Source organism: Aspergillus glaucus, assembly GCF_001890805.1.
Source record: "Aspergillus glaucus CBS 516.65 unplaced genomic scaffold ASPGLscaffold_1, whole genome shotgun sequence".
NCBI lineage: Eukaryota > Fungi > Ascomycota > Eurotiomycetes > Eurotiales > Aspergillaceae > Aspergillus > Aspergillus glaucus.
The window spans coordinates 182,181-194,116 of NW_019170453.1; the positions used below are offsets into that span (position 1 = coordinate 182,181).

Below are 11,936 nucleotides of genomic sequence, written 5' to 3' on the forward strand. Positions count from 1 at the left end.
TCTTCTTCTTTCCTCATGTTGATTATTCTCGTCGATAGCTACCTAGGTAGAGCATATGAGTTGATGTTCCATTATCCTGGCTGAGCTCCGTGACACACTTGGAATCCACCTAAGTGTGATTTCTCAATGTATCGTGCTGATTTGGATGACAAACTGTCTGTGACGACCTGGTCATGTGCATGCTTCCTCACGTGCCTGGAAGCGGGGATATGAGCCATGTCAGAACTTGTCACGGAGCATGGACACTCGCGAGATGTATGGCATGTTTGATTACTTTGGCCTGTTTGGCGTAGAACATTCACTGAGCATCGCTTAAACCCCTCGCACACACTAAATAGCTCGTCGCCGGCAGGCCTGCCTCTTTCCTTTCCCTCCTTATGTTAGAATTTCGTCAGATAGTCTACCAATAGATTCATATTGCTCGAGACCGTTACAGAACTTGCGGCATCTTTCCTTCTCTTCTTCCCTCCTCATGTTGATTATTCTCGTCGATAGCTGACTAGGTGGAACTAATGAGACGAAATTCCATTATCCTGGATGATTCCGTGACACTGTCTAATCAGAATCCACTGATCCAAACAATGTGACGGCTCAACGGCTTAACGCCAGACAAACAGCACCAACATATCAAACGATGCCATACAAGCAATACGGACAAACAAGGGCTTAAGCCGCACCATAAAAATGTCTATAAAGACCGTTCATTGCCCAGATAGATTTCCGTTTCTTCTTCTTTCCCAGATTCGATATTCTCGTCGATAGCTATAATAGTTTAGATAAGAATTCAATCTCAACTGAACTCATGCTCGAGGTAGATGTGTTTGGCAGGCCATGGCTGTAAAGTGGCTTGACTGGTAAGGATAAGGGAATTGTGTCGACGGGAAGACTTTTACCCTCAGTCTCATGTTGTTATTCCTGTCCTTGAATAACCGCTGTTCTTGCGGGACTGTGTCCCCGTCCACTATAAGTCATAGAAGCGCGACGGCTGGCGTCTTCCTTCCGGGAACTGGACAATTACTGGGCAAACGGCGAGTTTTTGCGAAATATCGGTCCCTTGGGGCTATTGCGTCTATAATCAGTGGTGAAGGAGACATATCCGATGAATCCTCATGCCAACAAAGATAAGCTGGGATTGGTGAATATGCTTCCAGCATTAATAGAGCACTTAATGATCTTGTAAACCAATACATGGATTATTTCTCATTTAAAAAGGGTTGGGGATGTCTACAAGGAGTTAGTTCCCAATCTCAAAAAGATTATTGTTGGATTTTGCTTTGAGTCAATGGAAAAGGACATTCAGTTGAAAATTCAAGAGCTGGATTTTTTGGTGCTGTATCAGACTAAGAAGGAACAAGAGGCCTACATCTATGACTGAGAGCCATATTCATGGGTTGAATCTCCGGTCTTCAGGGACTGATTTATAGCCATTGTCATATTGATGCGAGCGCTTTGTTTTAGATAAGCTACCACTATAGTCATAGGAAACACTCGAATTAATGTAAAAAACACCCCGCATATCCATCTTTATGTTCCCACGTCCTTACTATGGATAAGATCATTGCAGTCAAAGCCAAGGCCAAAACCTATCCGTACTGGAAGGATTAGCATGAGCTGAGAACCCCAATGAGGATGACACCCGTCTCAAAGTCTGCGGCCAGAAACTATCCGTGAGTACCAATCAAGTCCGATTTCTTGACCTGAGCCAAACAAGAGGTGGCGCTACCGGAACCGCTCCAGTTTGATCCATCCAGTCCAAGTTGCCTGCTATCCAGTCTACTCGATGAGGTCACCTCCGCCCTGGACGTTGTCTCCGAGAAGTTGGTCCAGGGTGCACTACAGACCGCGATGGAAGGGCGAACGACTATCGTCATTTCCTACTGCTTGAACACCATTGTCAACGCTGAAGAGTTTCATATTTTTGATCATTGGTGTATTATAGAGACCAGGACGCATCGCGAGCTGATGGGAAAACAGGGCAAGTACTGGACTATGGCGATGCTACAGCAACTTTGATATTGTAATAATTCTCATGCGTATATTATTAGACGTAAGCATGAACGGTAAATAATTCAATGGGTCATTGGGGGGCGGGCTTGGTCTTTTGCTGCCTACAGCAAGGAAATGCATATTTCCATCCAAAGTGGGAGTTGTTTCCAATCATTAGCTTGACATGGAAGATTGATGGGTATTGAATATTGGGGCTTCCAGCTTCGTGAGCTAACGCAACACACTCTATGTACTGGTAGCGCAACTGTCCTGAGCCCTAGATCACAACACACTTTTTCTTTTTGCTGTTATTGTATATCCCGAAGCAGAAAAAACAATCCCAATTTGTTTCTAATACTATGGAAAGCCTTCTACACATGAAAAACAGAAGAAGCCAGAAAATCACAATTGCACAATCATTACACTATAAATTTTTGGTTTCGGGACCTTGTATTGCCCTGATTTTTAATTGACTAGATGTACATCAGCATCACCTGAGCCGAAAGAATCTTTTGACTGTGTGCAGGGGAAGCCACTTTTGCAAAGATCTATATGAGATCCGTCCCGTTTACCTCTGTTTACCGGATCATTCCTTTGGGACCACCGCGATCCGACAAACATTCCCATCCTTAGAAGGGCCACCCTCCCTTCGCCGTCCTTTCCTTCTCGTCTCTGATCCAACAACGACAGGAACCCTCGACGAGGTATCAATTTACAATGAGTGCGAGAGGATCCAAGGATGTCGAGCTATGCAGCGATATCGATATCGATTTCATCAAGACTCCTGTCACGGTCAACGGCTAACTAATGGCCAACTGCCGATGCTGACAAACACCACCAATGGAGCAATATGAGCAAACGGCGAGCTCTAGCCCTTCTGCACGTAATTACACGATGAGTAGATAGTTTTCCTTTGTCTTTCCAGGCGGTTTCCTTTCTTCTTCTTCCTCTCCAGATTCGATATTCTCGTCGATAGGCTACCTAGTCTAGATATCGATATCATTTGTTTTATCTACTAGTTTTCGAGCCCGTGACAAGTATAGCAAAACTATTGAATGAAATTTAGGGTTCCGACATTATCAAGGCCCAGCACAAGGACTTGTATGAGACGAAGAATATCCCATACTTTTGTTCCAAGAAGGCCGTTGAACATGTAAATGTACTGTCTGAATCTACAAAACAGCGTCCTTGAAGAGTAGCTTTCATCCAGAAATTACCTATCTCTTTTTCACCGCTGTCGCCCCTGCGTGAAACAACACATCTGAATTTCCATGCTATAGGGTCTTCAACTGCACGACGAGCTCTTTTTCTATAGGGTATATAGTGGTCTATGGGGCTATCTAAACGAGGAATCTATAAATAAAGGCACCCACATCAAATCTCCTGAATGGCCACACCTGCATGCCTAAAATGGCCTCTTGCACTCTGTTCTCTAGCTCCTACAACATCAATACACCAGTCTAGAAAGTTACCAAAACCTTGCTCTGGGTTAGACTAATATTCGCTCCAATTTCATCGGATGAACTCCTTAAGTTCTGCGAAAAAACTCCTCGGTTGGATTAAGATCTGGGGAATATGGAGGCAAGTACATTAGCTTCACCCCTGCATCAGTACGCATCTGCTTTATTCACTCTGTTTGATGGGAAGTTGCATTGTCCATTACCAGCGCAGACTTTGTTTCTTCCTTGGAGAATTCCATCTTGCAAGTAAGCAGGCAGGATCTGATATCATTGCTCGCGATGGAATTAGGCTACTTGGACCGGGGTAATTCCTAGAGGAGCATCAACAAAAATGTGTCGCATCCCAAACACAGCCGGAGTGCCGTGGTGGTACCGCCGTTGTCCTTGGAATGCAGCGGCAATTTGAACCATGTCACACCGCGTATGTAGTGCAGATGTCCCCCAGATGCCCCCCAGCTATCTTTTAAATGCCATGCATTTGTCATTCATATATATATCAAGCAACATAGTGGTCCCTACTAGGCTAATATATTGATGGATGTATAGTGATTAGTAGTATGTCATATATATCCATGCATCACCATCTATTGAGCGCGGATTTATTGCGGATGTTCCTTGAACATACGACCGATCCAAACACCTGTACCTTGGGCCGAATAGGAAAACACAACATCGTGATCGCCTGCCTGCCTGGAGGACAATACGGAACCTGTGCAGCTACAATAGTGGCAAATCATATGATCCGTACATTTTCAAAATCGCTACGGATCGGGTTGATGGTCGATGTTAGAGGGATTTCGTCCGCTGACCATTATATACAACTTGGCGATATTGTGATCAGCTGCCCAGCGGATACTTGCGGAAGCGTGATTCAATATAATATAGGGAAGGTCAATGAAAGTGGTGAGTTTCGTCGAACTGGTGCTTTGGACAGTCCTCCCAGATCATTATTGACAGCAGTCAACACCATGAGGGCTGCCGGGCTGACTGATGACCCCCGTTACCCCGAATACCTCCAAAATGCGATTGGGAGGACTCCACGGACCCAGAAAAACTTTGGTCGACCTAGTCCGCAAAGCGATCGATTATTCAAAACCAAGCATGAACATCCTGCTCCTGGGAACAACTGTGATATATGTCTGGCTGGGCAGGAGGAGAGTAGGGCTGAACGCGAGGATAATGATCCGAAAGCACATTATGGTATTATTGCGTCTGGAAATTCTGTTATCAAAGATGGATTGACAAGGGAGCAGATTCGTTTGAAGACCGGGGCACTGTGTTTTGAAATGGAGGCAACTGGGTTGATGTTGGACATTCCCTGCATTGTAATCCGTGGCATCTGCGATTAAGCTGATTCCCACAAGAGCAAGCAGTGGCAAGGATATGCTGCCATGGCAGCAGCATCATATGCTAAAGAGCTGCTGGAATCTGACTGCCCGGTCATACCATAGTGCGTTGTTGATTGATTGATCGTAGCTATCTCCTGCGAAGGTAGGATGTACGGGGCCAGACTGGAGACGACATAACGTACTTCCGATGGTATCCCCGGGCACACCACTACAATACCTGGTCAGTCTGTTCCTACTCCCTAGTCTATACCTACCACCCAATCTGTATTTACCACCCACTCTGTACCGCCCAGCGATTGTAAGCTTGCATTGGGTGATCTACTTTAGCAACACTTCCCCGGTCAGTGTAAAAGATCCCCCGCGTCATTCGGATTCACATATTCTTGCAGTTTCTCCCCAGAGACGGTTGGGGGCGAGACGGGGGAGCAGAGATTTAAGCGCTGTGGATTCCCAAGACTATCGTCGACATCAAAAACAGAAAGAAAGCACCAATCTTCTGATCCTAATTATCATGAAGACCAGCACCCTCCCGCTCACCCTCCTGGCGTCTTACGCCATGGGTGTCATTGGAACCCCCATAGCTGCTGAGCAGCGGTCCGTCAACATGACGGCCCTTTGTTTCGACACCCCAGACCAGGTCAGCAACATTCAGAAGACGGTCGGTCTCCTGTCATTCTGAGTCTGGGTGTGTACGCATTCGTCGAAGCCGCTGGTTTAACTCCAGTGAAGACGATGCTCCCTGGAACGACTCCAACAACTACCGCACCATCTATCTTCGCAACCAGGGAGGTAGGAGCTGCCATATGGAGATCAATGGTGCCGCCGATGGTAGTGATGCCTCTACTACAACCCATGACAATTGGGACTGCGCTTGGGTGTATCAAGGAAAGAAGGCAGACGAAGATTGTTGATTGGTAAACTAACTAAGGCTAGTGGAGAGAAGAAGAGGAGTTCACGTTGTGGCAAACGCTAACCCGATTTGGAAGGCCTACTACTAACCTCAACTGGGTGAACCTCGATGCCGACCCTCCCATTGCGTCTTTCTCGGATGTTTGGAATCGAGGACTACACCGTCCAGTTAAGGACTATTAGTGATGATTTGCGGGACGACGCCTTGAAGTGCGATTCTGAGGGTCTTTGCTGTCCTTGTCTTGGGTTCTCTCGAGGAAAGTGAGTATCCTTGATTTAAAAACTTCTCATATAGAAGGGATTGGCTAACAACATACTTTGAATAATAGCTTCACGATGAGAATCGACTCCTAGACTAGTCAAGGCGACATTACTGACAGTGAATACTCTGGAGACTACGGTCGTGACGGTATCTGCTATACCAGTGTTAAGGATCGGTTCTCATCCGGTAGGAACAAGTTTTTCACTAGGTATGTTGGTTTTCTCTTTCACGATATGAGTTTACTCATGCTGTACGCAGATATGCAATGCCCTGTGCGGGTCAGAACGCCATCCTTAGTTCCGATACTGGATAAATCTGGCGGAGTGTATTAATTGGCTTGAGGGCGTATAGAAATATGCCACCCCTCCCCCAAATTCATAAACTACAGCGACATCAGAATCAGCTCTGTTTATATGTAGTTATTTTAGATGAGAACGTCTAGATGAAGGCATTATATTGGATTATAAGCTGGGACTCTTCTCCGTTGAAGATCAATTGCGTCTGGATCATCCCTTATTTCTCCCCACCCAGTCCAAGCGCACCAGTCACCGACCCGAGTCCCAGACTTCCCAGCAACTTATCAAGCCCCAATCCACCCAACAGGCTATTCACAAGACCACCCAGTCCGAGTCCATCTAACAGACGACCAACCAGTCCCAACACACCAGTCAGCAACAAGCCCACCGCCGCAATGATCTGACCTAGCGGCTCCGTGAGCAGCGCCCACAGCGGGTTGAGCTCTTTCTTCGCGTGAGGCATGTCCGCGATGCGCTTCTTCGCGTTGTCAATCGTCGTGCAGACCGTTTCGGACAGCTCCTTCAGCTGCTCCGCCAGCGCATGTTCCTCCTTCGATGCCTCATGGGAGGCGGCGCGGGCTTTGGCGTTGGCCGCGACGTGGCCGTCCGGGTCGAGGGCGCGGACTGCCCCGTTGCTTTCTTGAAGGATGTTGCCGCCTTCTTCAAGGAGGGGCTTGACTTGTTTGACGAGCCCTTCTTCATCGAGTTCTTCCTTGGGAGTGCGGTCTGCGCGTTCGACGTGCTGAGATGGTGTTAGTTGAGTCCTTGCATGAATTTGTGGACTGGTGGGACTTGCCTCAGAGATCGTCTTGCAGATGGGGCGGAGACGATCCAGCGTCTGACCGACGATGGCACTCATCTTCTTCGCCAGCTGGCGGTCCTCTTCTTCCTCCTTCTGCTTCTGCAGTTCCTCTGGGGATGGACCGGGCACTTCAGGCTCAGGCTCAGGCTCAGGCTCGGGGATGTTCTCGATCAGTGTACATTCGCCCAGCCTGTTGTCGTCGTTGTCCACGACGTTGCCATTGTCGTCGATTTCTTTTCCGATGAGTGTGGGCAGATTACCGGAGGTCAGCTTGCCGATGAGGTTTCCATCGACATCGCGCACTTCTCCCTCGCGGGTGACCTTGCGACCAGCCATGGGATTGACGTTGCGCTTCTTCTCCTCGGGCTGCCAACGCTCCGCACGGCCAATTGTGTTACCGTTCTTGTCAAGGATGTCGCCATCTTCATCAACCTGGCGACCAAGCAAGCGCAGGGCATCGCCTTCAATGACACGGCCAATGATGCTGCCCGTGGCATCGGTCACCACGCCATCCTTGCCAACGACGACAGTCTCAAAGCCATAGAAGGGACCCTCAGGCTTCTCCTGCTCAGCATCGGGGATCAGCTCCGCCTTGCCGATGATCTGGCCCTTGTCACCCCAGATCTGGCCCTGGCTGTCGACCTTGCGACCGGCCAGTCGGCCATCGCCGGAGACAATACGCCCGAAGACGTTACCCTGGGCGTCGACGACATTGCCGACTTTGTTGACCGTCTTGCCATCCAGGATGGAGAGATCGGTCTCAACCTTCTCCTCCTCAGGAGGCTCGTACGGCTCGGCGTGACCCTTGACGCTGCCGAACTTATCGATGATGTCACCGTCTTCATCGGACCTGTGTGCCTGGGCCTGATCCTGGGGTTGGGCTTGGCTGTCCTCAGGCACGGCGGAGGGTAGGTCGCGCTGTTCCTGGTCGTCGAGGGGTTTGGGTTTCTTGGAGTCGGGGGTGATATTGGCGGACATCTTGGTGGGGTTGGTTTTGATGGGATTGAGATTAAGATTGAGATTGGTTCGATAGATGGAAGGTCGTAGAAGATTGCGTGAGAGTATCCTATGTTGATGTCATTAGGCGTAAGTCGTACAGTATAATAAGTTGTTATAATGTATAGGTAGGTTAATTGAATATAGAGTAGATGAGTATACTAAGATAGTATAGTATAATAAAGTATGATAAAGTAAGATATAACTTAGAAAGAAATATCATTGAAGAACAGAACATCACCCAGCATTAGCCCGATATAAATACCAGTCGTCAACTCCAACAACTGTAGGTATTTACCATCGATGTCATACCATACCATCATCACAATCCCATCTCATCTTGATTTGATACAACGCCACAGAAAAAAAAAAAAAAAAAAAAAAAAAAAAGGAACCCACTGACGTCAAAAACCACACAAGCTACAGCCGTAGGCCCGTAATCAAATCACACATGTTCCACACATTGGATAATAATAATAGTAATTCAAGGAGACCCTAGATCTCCCCATGGTACAGAACATGTAGGATTGGCATCATCTCATCGGGTCTTGTGGGATGATTGGAGGGCAGAGTACCAATCATGACAACGGGCGTGGCCACTCGATAAATTAAGCTGCCTTTCCCAGGGCCCGTTATGAAGTTATGGGTCCACTTGTTGAGTTGAGAGGGTGCGCTTGCGTCAATTTTTGTTATGTTATATTGGATTGGATGGATTGGATTGGATTAGTTGGATTGAATGATGAAGTTGGTGTTGGGGCTATGATGTGCTGAAGTTCTGAACTTGTTTCAGGGGGTTATAGTAGTTAGACAATTATATCTTTTATTATTAATAGTCTATATACAAATAATAGATATTTTGGGATTAAGATTATCTCTGATTATAGAGTTTACATTTGTTCTTGTAGATGATGCTAAACTGTCAACTACTATGCTCGGTAGGATGTCTTGGGTACTATTCGGAGTGAATAGAGGAAGAACTCTGATTGAGGAAACTATCGATCATGTGACGGTCAACGGCTAATGACCAACTGCCGATAATGGCAAACGGGGCAATATGAGCAAATGACAATTGAAGCCCTGTTACACGTGATCACATGATGAGTAGATAGTTTTCCTTTTTGTCTTGCCAGACAATTTCCTTTCTTCTTCTTCTTCTTCTTCTTCTTCTTCTTCTCCAGATTCGATATTCTCGTCGAGAGGTTACTACCTAGTCTAGATAGGAATATCATTTCGTTATTATCTACTTAGTTATCGAGCCGTGACATATACATGGGATTTTCTCTGTCACAAGTCACATGGGAAGCTCTCATTCAGAGATGGCCAAAAATAAGTAACAAGATGGGGTAGTGCCTATGAAGCCCTAGTTAGGACATCAAAGGCTGACATATGGATGGCTGGAAAGCCTGCAGGATGGTGAAAACCAAGAAAAGAAACCTCTTTAAATCAGTTAGTGAATAGGCCAAAAATAGTGAAAACAATGAAAGCATTGAAAGAAGTAAAAAGGCAGTGAATAAGAATCAAACTGAGAAAAGTGATAAGAAAAAACAGTGACAATTTGTTGTAATCCCTCTAAAGTATTCAGATTTTTTTTTTTTTTTTTTTTTTTTTTTTTTTTTTTTTAAACGCCCAGTCCAACTTCCACACATGATATAGTCTTATATGTTTCAACTGAACTCATGCTCGAGGTAGATGTGTTTGGCAGGCCATGGCTGTAAGGTGGCACGACCGGTAAGGATAAGGGAATTGTGTCGACGGGAAGACTTTTACCCTCAGTCTCATGTTGTCATTCCTGTCCTTGAATAACCGCTGTTCTTGCGGGACTGTGTCCCCCGTCCACTATAGGTCATAGAAGCGCGACGGCTGGCGTCTTCCTTCCGGGCACTGGACAATTGCTGGGCAAATGGCGAGTTTTTTCGAAGTATCGGCCCTTTCCAATAGACCACATAGGCGGAAATCACGAGAAGAACGGAGATACAAGCTTCAACAAGTTAGAAGTTGATGACGGATGTTAAAATTTGACAACAGCGGAGGGACATGCAGAGAATGGTAGAAGCATACTCGAGATTACGATTAGGGGCACCGATATCTGATATCTCCGGTCAGTCCTGTCCCTAAATGTGGCAATTCGGAATAAGAGGGAAGAAAAAGGGTGGTCACCGTACTGCTAAAGAATGGCGTGGCGGGCACAGTAAGGACACCTGCAAGTATGTCTCTGGAGAAACCATTCCCACCTGTTGCTGAAGCAGAATAAGGACCATAAGCGCAGACCATGTAATCGATGGTAGTCATGTAGATAGTATAGTTGGCGACGCCAACAATGGCTGCGAACACCATAGTGCCCATCCAGTGAACTGGGGGACCCAAACTGGTCCATGCAAATCCAATCAAGCCAATAGGAAGGCACGGTGCGGTGTAGAGCAGCCACCAGAGTCGCGACTCATATTGTGCATGCTCATCATTGGGATTTAATTTCCGCTTCTTGCTTGTCCTGTGGATAACAGGAAACATGCTAAGCCAGGCAATGATATAGCCCACTAGAATGGGGATAAAGGAAAGGCCCACAGCGACAGTGCTAAACCCCCACTGCGCATAGACCATACCAAAGGATTGAATGAACATGAATATCAGTGCGTCACTGAAGCCACTTAGTAAGGACAGAGTCAACACAATCGGCTCTGTCAGCAGCATCTTGAAAGGACGAATCCAGGTGGTGAGAATCTTTCTCGCGGAAAAGCGCTCTTTCCAAGGCAGGACTTCATTGGGTCCACAAACGTTCGAGATGCCGTCCTCTTTGCGTCTTCTCTTGGCAATGTTATCAATCATGATAGAGGTCCTAGTCTCGGGGACAAGTAGCAAATGGATAATCTGCGCAAATCCGCCAAAGATGAGTTGGATCCACATGGCCCAGGGCCATGGCAGGAAGGCCTGAATGAAACCTCCTATCAAAGGCCCAAGAACCGAGCCACCCACCGATGAAAACACCACACAGGCAACTGCATACTGTTGATCATCTGACTCCCACAAGTCTGCTATCATTCCTAATGTGACAGAGCCACCAGCCAAACTGAGACCACCAAAGGCTCGGCCAACCATGATAGTGGCAAAATTTGGTGCAAGGGCAACAGGTAATTGCCAAATGTTGGTAAGGAACATGCTGAGTTGCAGGATAGGTTTGCGTCCCAGTTCCTCGCTCCAGGGAGCCCACAGCTCACAACCAAAGGCGTAAGTAACTAGGTAGACCATGGCACCACACCGCGCAGCTTGCAGACTGACACCAAATTCCTGTGAAATACCATTGATAGCATTTGAATATAGACTGGTGTTGAAATTCATTGAAACCTGAACAAGAAAAATGACACTTATGATCATCCATTTTCTCCAAGTAGGGAAACAAAAGCCCAACTCATCATAACAATCGTATTCGGTAAGAACTACCTGACCACGGGATTCCGGCTGGCCTAGTGATGCTCTCCCAGCGACTGGAATATGATACTCTGGTGGTTTCTCGTCGTCTAAAGAGACAGAGAAGGAACGGTGACGGTGGCTGATAGGAAGGGGGTCGGTGAGGTTTTCTGATAGAGTCCGCGAGTGTCGGACGGTCTCGGAAGGTTGAAGCATGTCATTATTGTTATTGTCCATTTTTTCTCTCCATTGGAATATTGATAAAAAATTGTATTCAGGGAAAGGGAAAGGGAAATGATCCCTGATTCCCTGTAGCCTTTTCGGTGTGTAGGAAGTGGCACTTGACCGGGTTTTGTGGAAGCCGATCCATGGATGAGATACAAGAACCCCAGCATTGGTCTCAATGATGTAACCTGCCGTCATTCAGTGGGCAATCTCGATCCTATACCATAATTGGTGCTTGACCAAACGAAC

At 46.8% G+C, this 11,936-nt stretch overlaps 4 protein-coding genes across 4 annotated transcripts; 2 read left to right on the forward strand and 2 right to left on the reverse strand.

The window, feature by feature from the left end:
* The first annotated feature begins 3,929 nt into the window (after positions 1 to 3,929).
* On the forward strand, positions 3,930 to 4,857 carry ASPGLDRAFT_188961 (uncharacterized protein). The gene is made up of 2 exons (XM_022543044.1): positions 3,930 to 4,646; positions 4,700 to 4,857. Exons 1-2 carry the CDS (start codon positions 4,004 to 4,006, stop codon positions 4,729 to 4,731), a joined length of 675 nt encoding a protein of 224 aa, XP_022405675.1. The 5' UTR covers positions 3,930 to 4,003; the 3' UTR covers positions 4,732 to 4,857.
* Positions 4,858 to 5,306: 449 nt separating this feature from the next.
* On the forward strand, positions 5,307 to 6,279 carry ASPGLDRAFT_21188 (uncharacterized protein; the record flags this gene model as incomplete). The annotated part of the gene is made up of 4 exons (XM_022543071.1): positions 5,307 to 5,389; positions 5,428 to 5,709; positions 6,085 to 6,174; positions 6,225 to 6,279. 4 exons carry the CDS (start codon positions 5,307 to 5,309, stop codon positions 6,277 to 6,279), a joined length of 510 nt encoding a protein of 169 aa, XP_022405676.1.
* A 120-nt stretch (positions 6,280 to 6,399) lies between these two features.
* Positions 6,400 to 8,259, reverse strand: ASPGLDRAFT_40921 (LEA domain protein). Its single transcript, XM_022545297.1, has 2 exons — positions 7,059 to 8,259; positions 6,400 to 7,004 (listed from the first exon to the last, which is right to left on the reverse strand). The coding sequence occupies exons 1-2, from the start codon at positions 8,040 to 8,042 to the stop codon at positions 6,480 to 6,482; spliced, it is 1,509 nt and encodes a 502-aa protein (XP_022405677.1). The 5' UTR covers positions 8,043 to 8,259; the 3' UTR covers positions 6,400 to 6,479.
* A 1,576-nt stretch (positions 8,260 to 9,835) lies between these two features.
* ASPGLDRAFT_62614 (uncharacterized protein) lies at positions 9,836 to 11,678 on the reverse strand (the record flags this gene model as incomplete). The annotated part of the gene is made up of 3 exons (XM_022548549.1): positions 9,836 to 10,038; positions 10,099 to 10,146; positions 10,223 to 11,678. The coding sequence occupies 3 exons, from the start codon at positions 11,676 to 11,678 to the stop codon at positions 9,836 to 9,838; spliced, it is 1,707 nt and encodes a 568-aa protein (XP_022405678.1).
* Positions 11,679 to 11,936: the final 258 nt, after the last annotated feature.

What these genes read in the sequence shown, in the direction of transcription:
- ASPGLDRAFT_40921 (XM_022545297.1), bottom strand. Translation starts at nt 8,042, where the DNA reads ATGTCCGCCAATATCACCCCCGACTCCAAGAAACCCAAACCCCTCGAC. An exon ending in TCTGCAAGACGATCTCTGAG is followed by an intron (nt 7,005 to 7,058) that starts GCAAGTCCCACC and finishes ACACCATCTCAG; the next exon opens with CACGTCGAACGCGCAGACCG.
- ASPGLDRAFT_188961 (XM_022543044.1), top strand. Translation starts at nt 4,004, where the DNA reads ATGTCATATATATCCATGCATCACCATCTATTGAGCGCGGATTTATTG. An exon ending in TGATCCGAAAGCACATTATG is followed by an intron (nt 4,647 to 4,699) that starts GTATTATTGCGT and finishes ACAAGGGAGCAG; the next exon opens with ATTCGTTTGAAGACCGGGGC.